Here is an 18,350-nt window from a genome sequence, read left to right as displayed (position 1 = left end):
GTGATCTCGTCTTGAGATCATCTCACATATATTTTTTTTCTGATATATAAAAAATGGGACCAATTTTGATCGTGAAATAAAGTTAATCGGTTAGATTAACTCGAGGTAAGCAAAGTATAGAGTAGCCACCCTATAAGAAAATGCACCATTGAAGTCCCATTTATGTATCTATATATATAATATCAACATCACACAGTAATAAAAAAAAGTCAAACAAGAAAACATGGAGAGGATCATCCACAAGAACTTGAAGGTGAACGGCATAAACATGCACGTGGCGGAGATCGGCGACGGACCGGCCGCGGTGCTCTTCCTCCACGGCTTCCCAGAGCTGTGGTACTCGTGGCGCCACCAAATGCTCCACCTCTCCGGCAGGGGCTACCGCGCCATTGCTCCCGATCTTCGCGGATACGGCGACACGGACGCTCCGCCGTCGTCCGAGAGCTACACGTTGCTCCACGTCATCGGAGACCTGGTGGCGCTGCTGAAGGAGCTGGGGTTGGAGCAGGTTTTCCTGGTGGGGCACGACTGGGGCGCCATCGTGGCGTGGTGGTTCTGCTTGCTGAGGCCGGACATGATCAAGGCGTTGGTGAACACGAGCGTCGTGTTTCAGCCCAGACATCCGGCGGTGAAACCCATCCAGGGTTACAGAGCGGCGTTCGGGGACGGATTCTACATTTGCAGATTCCAGGTTAATTAATTTATTCATTTTTATACTCTTCATTCTAATATTTTAATTAGTGTTTTACATATTGACCCATTTTAGGCAGTGTTTTGTAGACCTTCATTCTAAAAACTTGAAGGTTAAAATTGAAGTTTTATTTTACAAATTTCCCCAAATTTTGTAATTAGTTTAGAAAGTATTCAAATGATTGATCACTTGATCGTGGGAATAATAATTTCTCAATCACGTGTACTAACACATGTTTGCCAATTGGAAATGAAGACAGACCATACGCCCATATAATTCTAAATGAAAATGTTTTCACATTATAATTAAGAGCAAGCGAGTAATTGGTAAGTGATCATGAATTTGATTTCTCACTAATATTTTTTTCGCAAGTCTGTCACATTGGATTAGTCTAGTTCTAGTGTTTACCCCATATATATAAAAATAGAAGCCGGAGTTCGTACTTCATAAAACAAATATATATATATATATATATATATATATATATATATAAATTATAATGTATTAGACACAAAATGAATTGACTTCTCATTCACGAGAGAAGAACGTCGTAATTTTATGATTGTTGTTAGGGAAAAATTTCCACATAAATTTAAACCCAGAATCATCATGCTAAATCATTAAGATTAAATACTGTAAACTGAAGCGGAAGCGTACCTTAATTCTTAACAATTGATACCGATGTAGACCTACATGGTTTGGCCTTTCAGATCAACACGATTTGCCTTGAGAGTTCCTTCAGTTCTCTCACGCTCTCTATCTATCGATGGGAATAGAATAGAATGACTGTGTCGATTAGACGTCGTGTGATCTGGGGACCATAACCCTATATTTATATTTTGGGATTCTATTTAAGCTCATCAATCAAATAGAAAAGCCCACTAGTATCTACACATTAAAGGTCACACCCTATTAGATACATTAAAGCTCAAATAAACCGAAACATTATTTAGATCACTTTTTATGGGCTAACTTTATTTGACAGTCCACAACACATAATTATTTACATATAAGTCCAACGTTGAATTTATGATCCAACAATCTCCCACTGAGCTATATGTGAAACTTTATAATTATGTTTTGCAAAATAACCAAATGAGCTCAACTTCGCTGTCATTACCGAAATGTATCTACTGCTAATCTGGTCCATCAATCATACTAACATAGGATCAAAGAGGCCTTTGTCACATTTATCGTAACTCGACCCATCAATGGTCACATATGCCAGATAATTGAACGACATGGATTATGATGTGGATGTGTAGCATAGAAATTTCATGTAATGTGATCTTAACATGCCTATTTCCAACTGGTCCACCCTTAAACCTTAGTGAGATCAACCGTAATAGAGTCAGAGTGTGAATAAACCAAAACCTTTATTTCTGCAGAAATAACTTTTCCTTATATATCCATAAACCAAAAACCGAATAACCGAAATATGTCTATAAAAGCATTTAAAATTACAAACTCCCACTGAAACTGAATATTCTTGATTGACAAAACACCCATACAATTAATGTGCGCACAAAACCATTTGGGTGATAGTCCCATAGCAAATGGATCCACAATCATGGAGTTTGTACCGATGTGCTTTATAGACATTATTCACTCTGAACTCTTACTTCAATAATCATAAACTTGATTGGATGCGTTATAACACACTATAAAATCTACTGTCATTACAAAAGAGACTATAACAAGTGACTTTTTAGTACTCTTTTGTGAGATAACATCATTTGGCAGTAGTTTAAATAGTCCAACATAGTTTTCACACTATCTAGACATCCCTTAAATCAGAGTCAGTATACCAAATGATCTCAAAACTGATCTGACCTCTGATATGTGAGCATATAACTCCTTCTATTTTCTGTAAATTTCATAATACGTAATTGACTATTTTTCAATAGTCTACTCCTAAATTATTTGAATATTTGTCCAACATCTCATTCACGTATATAAAAGCTTTACGTGTATATACCTTAGTAATACATTAGATTCTCTACTGCTAAGTCATAAAGAATCTTTTGTATTTATTTTCTTTAAATCATTATTAAGGCAATGATTAAGACTAAATTGTCTCCCTCAACTTAGGGTATCAACTGGTTTACAATCTTGCATCCCATATCGCTTTACAACTTTCTCGATATAGCTTTTCTGTGATAATCCAAGAATACATCGAGAGCGATCCCAATGTATCTGGATTCCCAGTACATAAGATGCATCACCAAGATCATTCATCTCAAAATTCTTAGCTAGAAATCTCTTGGTGTCATGAAACATATTTATATCGTCACAAGCGAGCAGACTATCATTACATAGAAAACCAGAAAAATATTTACTCCCACAGACCTTATGATATATACAATCATCGACCAAATTCATCTCAAACCGAATGAGATGATCACATGATGAAATGTAAAAATATCATTTATTAATTAAAATTCAGTACTATGTCAATATATTCCTGAAGAGTCTTTCAAATAAACCAAAGAGAAAAACCTTTACAATTATATCATCTTACTGTGTAAAACCTCATTGATGACAAGACGAGCCTTATATCTTTCCACACTACCTTTTGAGTACTCATGGTTTTAAATATCCATTTAGAACCAATGAATTTCACACTTTAGGCAATGTGTCAAGATATCAAATGTCATTGTCTTTCATAGATTTTATCTCTTTATATTGACATCAATCCATTTCGAGAGTTAGAATTTTTATGACTTGATAGAAATTGATAAATCATTTTCTATCATGTCATTGTTGACCTTATTCTCTTAGAGAAATACAATCAAATTACCTAAGAATGTATTTCTTCTCTCTCGAGTGGAACTCCATAATGACAAGGTTATTGAAATGTAAGAGTTTGTTCTTTAAGAATATTTCTTGAATGAGAGATTTTCCTAAATTGTCTTACCGTATTATGTTTTTGAACAAAGTCAAAAATATAATTTTGATCAATGTCAATAACACCTGTAAGAATATTAAAATATTATTCCTTAAAGACAATTTTCAAACTTTATCTCCCCCACAAACTCGACATCCTCAAAAACCAAGCATTTTCCTAACTGAGAATCAAATTAATTGTGGGACCATAAAACTTTTACCCCTTAGATCTTTAAGAATCACTTTAATCAACTTTGTTAAGGATATATGCTGCAGTCATTAGTATTTATCCATAAATGAGATATAAAAGTCATATCTAAAATAATTATCTATGAACGTTATAAATTATTGTTGGTCATTCCAAAAAGCCATATGGAAGACCCACTAATATCCATATTTATAAGTTCATAGACATCCAAATTCTTGTTGACTTCATATCTCCTTTAATTTGTTTGTTTTTCCTTTATACATTTAACACAAATATCAAAATATGTTAAATTTAAAGGATTGAGAATTTCGTCATACATAAGTTTCTTTATTCTCCATCTGGAGATATAATATAATATCTCATGTTACGACGTAACTGAATTATCATTTACTGGAATTTTATCTTTGAGACTTTTAAATTTAATTGCAGGGACTCATTAAATGAAACAATTGTATCAACCGAAGAAAGATTATTATAACGAGATGAAAAACCAGAGCCAACCAATTTTGAATCATGAAACAACCTAAATTTCCATTTCCAAATGAGCAAGAGAAACCAAATTTGCCCAAAATAGAAATAAAAATTATTTTGCCTGAAAGTCGGTACAATAAATATTTCATTCAGATTCAAATAAAACTCAGGTTTTAATAATAATCTAAAATTTTCAATTATTTCAACTTTAACTGTTTTGCCATTGTACACCGATGAATCTTTCATCATCATTTGAACTTTAGCAATAATAATAATAACCCCGCATAGACACACTGATGATAGCACCAAAATCTATACATCATATATGACATCAAAGATAAATTAACCTTAAAACAAACCAAATTTAGAAACTTTATTTTCTTGAGCCTTTTAACTCTATAGAAGAAACAACTATTATTTTCCGATTAATTCGGTTTCTTTTGTTGTTTCTTTTGAAGTGCTATATCTGCAGCTTACTTTATCCTTAATCATTTATCTTTATACCTCATTGAAAGTGAAGTTGTCAAGAACGTACAAAATTCACAATTCCATTCTTGACAACCATCAATTTCAATATTCTTAAGGTGATTCTTAACTGTAGTTATATCTTTTCGACATATTGCCCTAATGATTACTAAATGACTACCGTAGTGATAATCAAACATGCAATTTAATTTATCATACCTTTCTATCTCTCTCCTTTCAAAAGAGGTACTCTAGTTCACAAAGGTATACTCGAATCAATCTTTATTGCAATATCTTTGATCATTATTCCAAAAACTATCAAGATGTTTACTTTTCCATAACTTGAAGTAACGAGCATCTTTGAAAGTAAGAATAAATTTGATGTGGACAGCAAAACTAACAGAAATATTCAAATAATAACTGAACAGAAAATTATCAATAAAGTAAATATGCTCACAAAAAATGCCTAAATAAGTAATATTAAATTCAAATAAAGGCAATCCCCATCTCAAGATACCGGACACTCCATTAATATTCCATCTTTGGATAAAATATTAACTTGTAAATGGTATCTTGGTGTAGTAATCAAATACTGATCATAATAACATATCAAATAATAAATCTTCCTTTGGGCCGATTTATTATTCATATGTAAAACCAAATAATAATCACATATTTATTACCACAACTGCACATGTAATTTTGTTAAATAATAACCTTCCTTTGGGCAGATTAATTATTCACATAAGTTACATGTACAAAACTTTTTATATTCCAAAATAAATTAATTTCCACAATATAGGTCACTTTGGCGACATGTTGCTTCAATCAATTTATTTCAAAATATATATACCTTAACTATTCCTTTATTCAAATTTAATATCAAAGAAAATTGACCTTTTTCTTAAAAAAAAATAAATTTTAAGTATTTTGGTCAAAATCAATTATTTAACCATTGATCGTAAGATCAATACCGACTGGCAGGCAAATCAGGCAATTTACTGGTCATGGGTGATCTTTTCGGGTTGAATTCCCGTATATTCAAAAATTAACTGATCCATGTATATTGACCCGATAAACTTAATCCATATAAAATAATCAATTAATTCAAATAATGCAAACCTCATAAGGGATACCGAAAATTGATAGTAAATAACATGTCAAATAATAATCTTCCTTTGGGCCGATTATTATTCACATGAAAACCGAATAACTATCACAATTTTGCCCTTATATAAACACATTTGTAATCATATTAAATATTAATCTTCCTTTGGACCGATTAATACTCATAAAATTACATATACAAAACCTTTTATATTTCAAAATAAATTAATTTTAATCAACTCATTTTAAAATATATAAAATAACCTTATCATTATTTGAATAATTGAAAATTTAAATCTTTAAACCCAAAATAAAGATATTGAGTTTATAACCAAATTAAACTTTATCCAAAAATATGTGATGGGTTAGAAAAAATTTACCAAAAATCTGAATATTTTCGTTTTCTTAATTTAAATTTTTTTTTTTTTTTTTTTGGAAATTTCGAAAAATCGAAAATTGCCCAAAATAAAACAAACCCTAACCCATCTCCTTCAAGATGCCGCCGCCGCCGCCCTTCCTCCGGCCAAATTCCGACCGAAAACTGGTAGCCCACAGGTCGGCGACAACCACGGCACCATCACCGGTTCCCATTGCCCAGAAAACGTCCGGAATTACGTCCAATATCCCTCGAAGCTCGCGACCAAACCATTCACGACTGAGACTTCGAAATCGAACGATTGTGCGACTGAATCCGGCAAGGTATCTGTACTATCTTAGGCGCCTTGAGGTGGGCAACAAAACGCTTTATGTATCACCGCCGAAAACGGCCTGAAAGCCGGTCGATTTGGGAGATTTTCCGGCGGCCCTAACCCTAATTCGAAAAATTCGAATTTTCCAGTTTTTTTTTTTTAAAAAAATAAATCCAAAAATAAAAAATTAAATTCTGGACTGGAAAATTCGAATTTGATTCGAACACTGTAATTTTCTGTTTTCGATTAGACCAATTCGAATATAAACCATATCTCAATGATTTAAACATGAGTGGCTCTGATACCACTTGTTAGGGAAAAATTCCCACATAAATTTAAACCCAGAATCATCATGCTAAATCATTAAGATTAAATACTGTAAACTGAAGCGGAAGCGCACCTTAATTCTTAACAATTGATACCGATGTAGATCTACATGGTTTGACCTTCCAGATCAACACGATTTGCCTGGAGAGTTCCTTCAGTTCTCTCACGCTCTCTATCTATCGATGGGAATAGAATAGAATGACTGTGTCGATTAGACGTCGTGTGATCTAGGGACCATAACCCTATATTTATATTTTGGGATTCTATTTAAGCCCATCAATCAAATAGAAAAGCCCACTAGTATCTACACATTAAAGGTCACACCCTATTAGATACATTAAAGCCCAAATAAACCGAAACATTATTTAGATCACTTTTTATGGGTTAACTTTATTTGACAGTCCACAACACATAATTATTTACATATAAGTCCAACGTTGAATTTATGATCCAACAATTGTAACTAGAATAATTTATGTATTGTATTAAAAAATTTTGCTGACTTATTAAATCATATGGTAATTTGGTGGGTGTGGTTGAATATAGGAACCTGGAAAAGCAGAAGCAGCATTTGCATCCGTAGAAACCACAGCAGTGTTCAAAACATTTCTAACCACGAGGGATCCAAATCCTCCATGCGTCCCTCCGGAAATAGAGTTGGCTGCATTGTTTCAGCGCCCTCCGCCCACGCTTCCGCCATGGCTCACCGAGGAGGATATCGAATATTACGCCTCCAAGTTCAGTAAATCCGGCTTCACCGGTGGTTTGAACTACTACCGAGCCATGGATTTGTAAGTTTTTTTCACACACACATGCATGACATATGCACATATATATATAGGTCACTTGATATATAGTTTTTATTTCTATATATACGAATTATTTTAAGTACATATATATATATATTCGAGATATATATATATTAAAATGCAATATATGATCATGAATTTACATACAGGAGTTGGGAGCTGACCGCAGCATGGACCGGATCACAAATAAAGGTCCCGGTCAGGTTCATCGTGGGCGACTTGGACTTGACCTACAATTTCCCGAGTGCTCAAGAATACATACACAAAGGTGGCCTGAAAAAACATGTCCCTCTTCTGGAAAAAGTCATAGTGATGGAAGGAGCCGCACATTTTCTCAACCAAGAAAAGGCCGATGAAGTTAGCCAGCACATCTATGACTTCATTAACAAATTCTAGTGCACGCATGCATTTCGAATATATTTAATGTTATAAAATATTTCGAGTTCATTATGAAGTATATAGTACTTCAAAAAATAATGATGATATTGGTTTTGCTCGTACCATGCATCCACGGGATTGTGTGATTGTATTTGTTTTACAGTACTTGTTAAGGACATTCACGGCAGTAACAGTTTACCGTGAGCTTTTTCGTACTTCTCATTCCGTCACATTGTTGCCACGTCAAAAACAAAAAACCTCATCTATTCTCCACTATAACAAAAAACTAAAACAACTTTTTTATGGACCACACACTCAATTCAAATATTTCAACTATTAATTTATTTTATATATTTACATATACATAAGTTATATAAATGTTTAATTTTATTAATAAAAAATGATGTATTTTTTATTAACAAAGAAAATAAATATAATTTTTATTGATATTTAATAAATATATTTCATAAAAAATAAATATAACTTTATAACGGAAATTTGTGTATATCTTATTTATTACAAATAATTCATATTATTAAATATAAAATAGTTAAAATATTCAACATTAAAAGTAACGATCAATTTAATCACATAAAGTATATATATACATACATACTTAATATATAATATAAATTAACGATGATATAATACATATATATTATTAAATAATAGATTTAAAAAAAATTGAAAAAAAAGTTAAGTGCACCGTCAGAGCGCCCTTTGCACTCTTAAAAAAAGAGCTCCTCTCACTATGGGAGGAGCTCTTTCCTTTATGTCATGTCATTCCAATGGCAGCTCAAAGAGCTACTACCATTGGGGATGTCCTAATTCAGTACGATTTACTTGACTGATATTGGTCGGCTGAGGAGGATGAGTCCTAGATGAAGAATTCCATGAGCTACACACGTCTCCTATATATGTGGAAAAGCAGCTGCTTTTTAATTAGAACGAAATATTTTATTTATTTTTTTGAATGAAAATATATTTATAAATGTATTGTTTAAAATTTGATCTTATATTTATTGTGCTTTAATAATTTTGTTTAATGTTTGATTAAAATTATAGTAAAATTAAATACGTTTTTTTTTACTCTTAAGCTAATACTAAGCTCGATAAAGCTAAAAAAATTTGAAACTTGATCTTCACATTTCGACGCGTTTCGTGCTTAGAACTTTGATTATGGTAATATCCAAATAAAAACTAATAATATCTTTTAGATTGAGAATATCTATTAGATATTATTTGATATCTAAAAAGATATATTATATCTTTGATGATTCGCGGTCGCGCGCGTATTCCAAATTCTTGATTTTTAGGATTTGTGAAATCCTTCAAAATTAAAAAGAAAGGAAGTTTTTGAGGAAAAGAGAATTTTGAGAAAATTTTTCATTTCCTTCCCTATATATATATATTTTTTAAAAATGATGTTTTCTTTTTATTTTTAAATCGTTTTTTAAAAAATTGAAAGGGAAAAGAATATTGTGATATATTCTGTTCTTGTGTTTTGAAAATTTGAATTTCGAAAATCTCTTTGCTCATCTTATTTTTATATATATATATTGAGTAAGATATATTCATAAAGAAGAGAGTTAAAAAAATTAGAGAGACAAGTCGATCGTCTACTTTATGTTTCCATACGTGGATGTGATTTTTGTGTTTATCATATTCACAAGAAGGAAACTACAAGATATTAGTTTTTTATAATATTTATTTATTTTCAAATTTAAATCCATCATTAAGTTATATTCATTGTTCGATTTATGAAATTTATGAATTCGTTTCTATTGTAATTCGAGAATATATAATATTTTATCGCCAAAATTATTCTGAATGCTCTATAATTTAGGAACCTTGGCTTGTCATAATTTATTTGTGCATGTGCATAACTTAGACATTAGTATTTAGTATGAACTCTCGTTCTTGTCCAGGGACAGATCTAGCGTAGGGCGAACAAAAGATCTAGCATATATAGGGCCAATGAGCGCCACGACCCCTCACAAAATTTTTAAATTTTTTTTAACTACATCTTAATTTTGAGAATGTAAATATATAATAAAATGTCCTCTTAGATAGTTGAAAAGAACATGTGACTTGGTTGTAGAGTTGGTTTATAATCCTTTGACACCCTGGTGGCTGGTTCAAATACCATCCACGAACAAATTTTTTCCTCCTTCCATGTCCGAAAGAATCCACGGGTCAAATATCTAAATTATTATTTATTTAACGTCCGAAATATTTAATGGACTTAGCTAGTATTTGTGATTGATTCTAAGAAATACTTTTAAGTTTTTCTTACACAAAATTAAAGTGGTTCTTTTAAGTATTCCTAATTCTTAGTCCACTATATAAACCAAATATTTTTAGTCATTTATCTTGCAATTCGATCATATAAATCTGAATTTGAATAATCTCATTTCATAAGAGGAACGATATATATATATATATATATATATATATATATAAATGTCACCACATTATGAAAGAATATCCCACAAAAAATCTTTGTTTTTATTTTTAAAAATATTTAACAAAATCTAGATCATTAAACATTTCTTTAAAAAGGAAGGAAAGGTTCTTATGGATTGGGACTACATGCATATTATAAGGCTAAATTGTGAATGTATGTGCTTCCAAATTATTAAATGACGAGACAATTAACGAATTAAGTCTAAATATGTTTTTTTTTTTTTACAAAAGAAAAAAACTACCGTGATAAATATAAAACAGGCGGGGATTTTTTTTTTTTTTTGGGTTAAATAGAGAATTTAATTCACTCTTCAACTAGAAAAAGATGGGTTTTTTTACCATTCACCTCCCCCGTACAGTTACTTATAATATATTGTATTTCTTATTTAAATACTTATATTGTCACATTAATGTATTCATGTATGTGTACGTAACGAACAAGATATAAACTTACAGAAATCTATTTTCATGATAAAGTCAAACAAAAATTCAAGAAAACCATTCAAGGCAATTGTCAAGGGCGTGACTGATTATTCTTAATTAATTAATTATCGCGCGATCCCATGGATTGATGCATCATTCATCATTTTCATTTAACACAAATGCTACAGTTTTGGCTCAATTTAACTATAAAAATGCATGATTTGAATCTTTTCTTTATCATCATCCATTACAGCCAGTTTGCGCCTGAATTGATCGGAATCCTTTTTGATACACATGGAATCAAGTTCAACCAAGGCTTGTTTCCTTTTTTGGGCTCTTCTTGCTTCATTTTCGTCGCTTAATTCTGTGCACTGCCAAGGCAAGATCTTCAGTGTAGTAAAATTTGGCGCAGTTGCAGATGGAAAGACCGACATCGCCCAGGCATATTTTATATTCAACAAATTGTCCATAATTTTGCATGCTGGTGTTATATGGAGACGGATTTATCAGTCTCTAATCAGCGTTTTTCTTGTAGTAAAATATGATTCGTGACGCATTCGTGCATGCAGGCGTTGTCTAAAGCTTGGAAGGGAGCATGCTCAAGTATAGGAGGCACGGTCTTTGTCCCCAAGGGTACGTACTCAGTGGGTGACATAACTTTCGAAGGGCCATGCAATGGGGCGACTCACTTTCGTCTGGAGGGGATGCTGGTTGCTAATTCTAACTCTAACAGCCATTCATCCGGTCTAGATTCTTGGATCGCTTTCCACAATATCATCGGCTTCACGTTGTATGGAAACGGTACTTTTCAAGGCCAGGGAAAGTCGTCCTGGGGACGACCTGAATCCAATGGTCACCGTAAAACAGTGAGTGCAGTGAGTCTGTATATTATTTGATATATATTCATAAGATAAGTTGAACTCTATCGATATATTATAAATATATATGATGCATGCACGCAGTCTTTAAAGCTTCGGATTCAACACGGGGTCGTCCGGGACATCCACTCCGTCGACAGCGAGATGTTCCATTTCCACGTCCACGATTCCGACGACCTGTTGCTCCAGAACATACACATCACGGCGCCGGAGGACAGCCCGAACACCGACGGGATCCACATCGGGAACTCCAAGGACGTGAGGATCGAGGGGGCCAGCATAGCCACCGGGGACGACTGCGTGTCCATCGGCTCCGGGAACACGAACATCACGGTTTCCCGCGTCGACTGCGGCCCGGGGCACGGCATCAGCATCGGGAGCCTCGGGAAGTACGAGGATGAGAGGGACGTGAATGGGATCATCGTCAGTGACTGCACGTTCAGAGATACCGACAATGGCGTCAGAATCAAAACATGGGCGCCTTCGAAATCCGCCGCCACTCTCTCCGACGTCAAGTTCATCAATATCCAAGTCGAGAACACCAAGAATCCGATCCTCATCGATCAATATTACTGCTCCAACTACCCTTGCAAGCACAATGTATGTATATGTACATATATAGTGTTTTGATCACATGGACAATCACCGTGGGTAACTATATCAACAACAACTAACGTGATAACTTGTAACTCCAGCGAGTGATTGTTACGGGCACATGTAATCATGTACTTCTTGAATTTAAAGAATCTTGACTTCTTTTTGGCTTATAATTATTTTGCAGGGCGAATCGAGCATAAAGATCAGAGATGTGAAATTCATAGGAGTGAAGGGGAAATCGGCTTCGGAAGTTGGAGTAAATGTTCAGTGCAGCGACAGTTATCCATGCGAGGATATCGAGTTCACAGGGCTGGACTTGACTATGGCTGGTTCAGGTGCACCCACCACTGCCTCTTGCTCTAATGCCGGTGGAGTCTTTCTCGGACCTGGCCAAGTTCCTTCCAACTGTTCTTGAGTGGATCAATATAACTAATTAAACGTTGAGTTTTAGATAATTACAATTAGTAATATAATTTGCCTGTATTTAGTACTAATTAATAATTAAGTAGTGAGCTTTCCTTTGGATATCTTGTAACGCATTATTATCATCAAGTTACAACCGATGAAATGGAAGATTCTCACTTGAAACTTTTGTCTCGTTCACATGTTATAGTTAATTTGACCTTTCTTTGAAATAAAGAAGCCATCGAATTTAATTGATTTAATTGTCACCGTGAGAATCTAGTAAATATAGCATCTTCCAATTGGTGTAAAATGAAATTTACGAATTCTTTTTGTTTTTGTTTTTTAATTAGCCAATAAATAGGCTTCAAGAGCCAGGCCAATTGGCCATGTATAGCCAATAATTTTTAGATATTTAAAAAGAAAAAGGGGGAAATGTTTTTTTTTCCAATAAATTGTCCATTTTTGGTTTTGGTCCATTAATAACTTTTCAAATTTTGATTTTTGTGATGCTGCAGTTAGACACATCGTCATTTTTCGATGTCACGTTAGCAGTTAAACCAAAGTACCTGAAAACTAAAAGTTAGTGTACTAAACAAAAAATTGAAAATTTAATGAATAAAAAAAAAATAGATAAGTTAATAGACAAAAAAAAATTATTTTTCTAAAAAAAACAAAATTTCAACTTGACTTTTCAAAGAGCCGAACCGGGGTTTGTAATCCCGACCGGCCCTTTAGGAAAGCGGGGTCAATTAAAAAACCGAAAAAAGGTCATTGCCTCTTTTGCCCTTGGTCAAATGAACGTGTCATTCGGGGCGAGGCAGATCCGGATGCCCATCGCAACAAAGTTTGGTACGAATAACTCCTCCTGGGTTTAGGTATGATTTCGTACGGCTTGGTCAAAGTCAATCCTTCTGCTTCTTTCTGCTAATGTAAGCCCCTGGAGTGGAGCGCCACCGTGCCCCCCCGCCGCCCGCGGCCGCTTTTCCTTTCCTGAATTTCGGTAACTAGGCCTGAGGCAATTCGTCTCTTCTTGTGTTTCTTCGGTTGTAAGTTGAACCGTGCGAATCGAAGCTCAAAATTTCCTTTTATGGATTTCTATATGTTTTACTCTAGAATGTTCTTCTGTCTTTCTTATGGATTACGTGAGCTCGCTTTGGAATCGGTTATGCCTTTTTGTTCTTCTGTAAATGATAAATCATAGTGATTATTGAACCGATACAGTAAAAGACTTCTTTTTTTGAGAAGAAATACTGTTGTTGGGACTTATGGAATGTATAATTTAATCTTCTCTGGCTCTTATGAATTCTTTGACATAATTACTATGTGGATGCGAAAGAAGTAAGGAGTTTGGAAAGGGAAGTGGTGTGAGGTCTCCTTGAAAAGTTGTTTGTCAGTGTGGAGCAACTAGGAAATCGGGACATACTCCTGGTGCTGATTTGGGGTTTGCAATTTACATGAATAGATGCAGCTTTTTGTTATTTTTAGTAACTGTGTTTCGTTCTTTCACTTGCGATATTTCCTCGATTCTTCATGTGTGCAGTAGTTTGTTATGCTTGGGAGGTTAAATTACAGTTTCTGCTCCAGAAATGATTAGTATCCATTTTTAGTCATTTTTTTATTTTTCCTGTTAATTTTGACTCTGGAGATTGCTATGGTGCTGTCAGATGAATTGACCGTGTCTTCGATTTGCTACTTCTATGTAGACTGCTGCAGAAAACATGTCGGATACTGTTGTGCCAAAAAAGAAAAGTTGCTGCTGCAGAAGTAATAATCCAACTTTGGATTTCATTAACTGGCTCTAAATTTGATGGGAAGCCAGTTACAAGAGTATCGTTGATGATGTATCAAATAAAGTTCTGTATAAACTGAAACCAGAATTGAAATTGGAAACATCAGAATCTAATCAAGAGGAAGCTTTGTCCCTTCATATCTCCGAAAGCATGCAGCAGAGTCAAGATCTACAAAATGACCATCATTTATTGAAGTTTGATAAAGAAGAGTACTCCTCTGTGGTGCATGATGTAGAATTGGGTAACTCTTCTCAGAAGGACTTGGAGATTGTAAACCACACTTCAATATTGGATACTAACCCTCAAGCAACCACACATGCTGATTTGCATCTGAGGCAAGATGCTGATGCTGATGTGTCAGAACACCACAGAGAAGAAAGAACTGTGTCTCTTATGGCAAAGAAGGATTCAGATTTATCGAGGCAAAAACCAAGTGCAAATCAAGGAGTGATAGAAAAAAAAATTGGTCAAAACCAAGTCTCTCACAAAACAAGGCATGAGAATTCTGATAAAGTACGTGTCCTCCCCGTCCAAAAGTCTGAAATTTGTGACAAAGGACAAACGTATTTGGTAAAGAGGGAGATAGATTCATATAATTTGCAGCCTGTCCAAAGTTCTAGTGTGATTCCTGCATTAGAAACTCAAGAAAAAACCCACACGCCTTACATAAAACCTGAGAAGACTTGGGAAAATTTGAGGGCAGGGAAGAATGTACAAGTCGGAGGTTTTAGTTTGCAATCTCATCAACTTAGCATTTCTAATATTCTGTCTGAAAAATTGGTGGCTTTCCCAAAACAAATCGTAGCCAAGGAGGAATATAGACAGTCCCTGGATGATGGACTCTATGCTCCTGATGGAAAAGAAGATAGCTTTTCTGTGGAGAAGCAAACAGTTTCCAAGGATCTAGTACAAATGCCTAGGTCATGTGTTGGGGAAACTTTATCACCATCAGATCAACAGGGTTTTGCATATTCTATGAAATTTGAGAAAGTTGAGAAATTGCAGCCAAGGCGAAACCCTGATGCTGGGGTTCAAGGATCCCAATCTGAGGTGGAAAGCACTCCCTCTAAAGTAAGTGAGAAAATATTGGATGATGGCTATAGCTGGAGAAAATATGGGCAGAAGCTTGTGAAAGGAAATCAATATATTCGAAGCTATTACAAATGTACTCATCCCAATTGCCTTGCAAAGAAACAAGTGGAGAAATCACATGGTGAAATGAAAACAGATATTAATTATCTTGGGGAACATAAGCATCCTAAAGCACAACATAGTTCCCAAGTTGCCTCCAGTTCTGAAGTAAGAGTACTGGAGATACCTATTGCAACTTCATCCGAAGGTAACTAATAAAATCTCTTTAACTTTTCTCAAATTGTTGATTCTGTGAACAGTTCATGAATTTTTACATCGGACTTTTCTCAGCTGATGCTGTGTCAATTGTCACCCGTGGCGAAGCATGTCAATACAGCCCACCACCTGAAACCGCAACGCCATTGATGGTTGTGGGAAGTGGTGATAGCGTGACGGGTGTGGTCTTGTCTTCAAATGTTGAAAGCGATGACAAGGATGATTGTCCTGACTCTAAACGGCAGTATGTTTGTTCAAAAGCTTAACATAGTTGTAGTTCACTGATATTGCTTTGGCTGCTGACTAATACAGTACTGTGTTTTGTACCCTTACTGTAGGAAGATATTAACTTCTTGTGCTGATGGCAATTTCCTGACTAAACCTGATAATGAATTAAATTCTTGTGCTGATGGCAATTTCCCGAGTAAACCTGATAATGAATCACGGCATGTTGTTCAAACTTTGAGTGTGGTTGACATAATAAATGATGGCTACCGCTGGCGAAAATACGGACAGAAATTGGTGAAGGGAAATCCTAATCCAAGGTAACTCAGTATTTTAAAGATGCATAGTAGTGATTTGCATGCCACATAGTTCTCCTGATACATCATATATATGTACAAATGGAATCTTATCATAAACGTTAGATGGAAATTCCCGAATGGATGCTTCTCTCTGCTCTGTGAATAATAGTTTGCTGATTTGGTCGAGTTCGGGGAATTTCTAGGCTTCAGTTCTATTTCCATAGCTGCACTTACTGCTTCCTGTGGAAACATGACTGCTGTTCTTCCCCTTAAGTCAAAGGTTTTGAAAGTAGCTACTCCTTGTTTCCATATAAGAACTCTTGCAAGTTCATTGTATTTCTAGTTATTTGGCTGCTTCCTTAGATTTAGGGTTGGATATGACCATCAGGGTAATCAGAAGATGCATAGAGGGTTGTTCTGGATTGCACAATAGAAGAAAATAAGTTGTCAAGGCAGGACTTTTTATATCTGTAAACTGTTGTTTTTTATTTGTCCTGATACTTCTTAGTGCTCCCAAACCATACTTTCCCCCATAATGCAACTGTCCGAACAAATTTATTTGTTCTAAACCCATCATTTTGAATTAGATTTGTACCGAATTTTCTCCTTATGTCTATCCTTCTTTCCCTCAGCTCCTCCTCCATTTCTCTCCCGATCAAGGAGAATTGGTTAAGAACTGATTTCTTGGTTGTGAATCTACTTCCTTACGTATTTTTTATTTTTCTCTATGAACTTTTGTTTCTCAGTGTACTGAGATTCTAGATCATTAGTAGATGCTCTGATTGAGAGAATTAAATACAGTTTTTTGACAATGCCAATGATCAGCCAGAAATTGTTTTTGACTACCATCATGTTTTCGCACAATGTCGTTTTTCAATATACATCAGCCATATATCATCTTTTTTACTTGCGATATACAACAAACAAATGACTTTTCTGAACTTCGCATGTGTCTCCTTTGTTTGAACTAATTGGACTGGAGCTGCCTGATCTCTCTAATTTATACTGTTTTCTATGTCATTTAGGAGTTATTACCGATGTTCAAATGCTGGTTGCCCAGTCAAGAAACACGTGGAAAGAGCTTCCCACGATCCACAGCTTGTTATTACAACATATGAAGGAAAACACGATCATGACATGCCCTTGTCCAGGACTGTGAACCGAAGTACAGCTGACAAAGATTCTGTTATGTCAAAAGCTAAAGGTGAGTCGACATCAAAATCAAGAGAGAACAAGTCTGTTGGTCTTGAAATGGTCGCTCATATTCATGCAAACTGAGAAATCCTACCGTCGGATTTCAAGCTAAAACATACTACATTGTATCATTCGAGTCAGTACATTTTCCCCTACTACATTCGTATTTTCGAGTGGTGGGGTTAGTCTATTTCAATGTGGGATTAGTTGTCGTAATAACATTTGAACTTTGCATATAGTGGAATAACCTATATATTGTATAAAGTACTCGTTTCAAAAAAATTACGAGGAGATGTTGCAATGTATTCAGGCTTTGGCGTTGCTTGTGTAACTGGTCAGATTACGTTCTTTCATAATACATGAACTTTTTACGTATTTTCATTCGCTTTGAGGATCACACAACTTTGGCCTCATTTAAAACAGAATTTTATTTTTTTTGTTTAATAATTTTAAACCTTGCCTACGATCATAGAACATTCCAACTTTCCGAGTACTTAATTTAGGGGCTGTACATTTAGTAGGTGTTATTATTATTCGCCGCTTCTCCTGAAAAATCTACTATTTATGACATAACATGGTTGCAAATCTTGTATTCAAGCACACCATTACGGGAGACAAGCAAAACATTGAAAGCTATTTCCTCCCTCCATAAGTTTTAGTAGAAAATATTTGATGGCTTCGTGTGGCAACGGTAA

At 34.6% G+C, this 18,350-nt stretch overlaps 3 protein-coding genes across 4 annotated transcripts; all 3 read left to right on the top strand.

Annotated features, from left to right (window-relative positions):
- Window positions 1-196: 196 nt before the first annotated feature.
- LOC140881305 (epoxide hydrolase 1-like) lies at window positions 197-8,209 on the top strand. The gene is made up of 3 exons (XM_073286497.1): window positions 197-691; window positions 7,391-7,635; window positions 7,803-8,209. The coding sequence occupies exons 1-3, from the start codon at window positions 224-226 to the stop codon at window positions 8,047-8,049; spliced, it is 960 nt and encodes a 319-aa protein (XP_073142598.1). The 5' UTR covers window positions 197-223; the 3' UTR covers window positions 8,050-8,209.
- A 3,005-nt stretch (window positions 8,210-11,214) lies between these two features.
- On the top strand, window positions 11,215-12,810 carry LOC140878289 (exopolygalacturonase-like). The gene is made up of 4 exons (XM_073281889.1): window positions 11,215-11,361; window positions 11,490-11,786; window positions 11,883-12,398; window positions 12,580-12,810. Exons 1-4 carry the CDS (start codon window positions 11,215-11,217, stop codon window positions 12,808-12,810), a joined length of 1,191 nt encoding a protein of 396 aa, XP_073137990.1.
- Window positions 12,811-13,616: 806 nt separating this feature from the next.
- LOC140881021 (uncharacterized) lies at window positions 13,617-17,994 on the top strand. 2 transcript variants are annotated; one of them, XM_073285969.1, is made up of 5 exons: window positions 13,617-13,800; window positions 14,504-15,929; window positions 16,013-16,181; window positions 16,276-16,482; window positions 17,487-17,994. In XM_073285969.1, exons 2-5 carry the CDS (start codon window positions 14,741-14,743, stop codon window positions 17,737-17,739), a joined length of 1,818 nt encoding a protein of 605 aa, XP_073142070.1. In that variant the 5' UTR covers window positions 13,617-13,800; window positions 14,504-14,740; the 3' UTR covers window positions 17,740-17,994. The 2 variants fall into 2 exon arrangements, with proteins under 2 accessions (XP_073142070.1, XP_073142071.1); XM_073285970.1 differs by having other exon boundaries at window positions 13,617-13,846.
- The last annotated feature ends 356 nt before the right edge of the window (window positions 17,995-18,350 follow it).

This window comes from Henckelia pumila, chromosome 2 (assembly GCF_033568475.1).
Source record: "Henckelia pumila isolate YLH828 chromosome 2, ASM3356847v2, whole genome shotgun sequence".
Classification (NCBI taxonomy): domain Eukaryota; kingdom Viridiplantae; phylum Streptophyta; class Magnoliopsida; order Lamiales; family Gesneriaceae; genus Henckelia; species Henckelia pumila.
The sequence above is the reverse complement of the archived record's forward strand: the minus strand, read 5'-3'. Positions and strand labels throughout refer to the sequence as shown.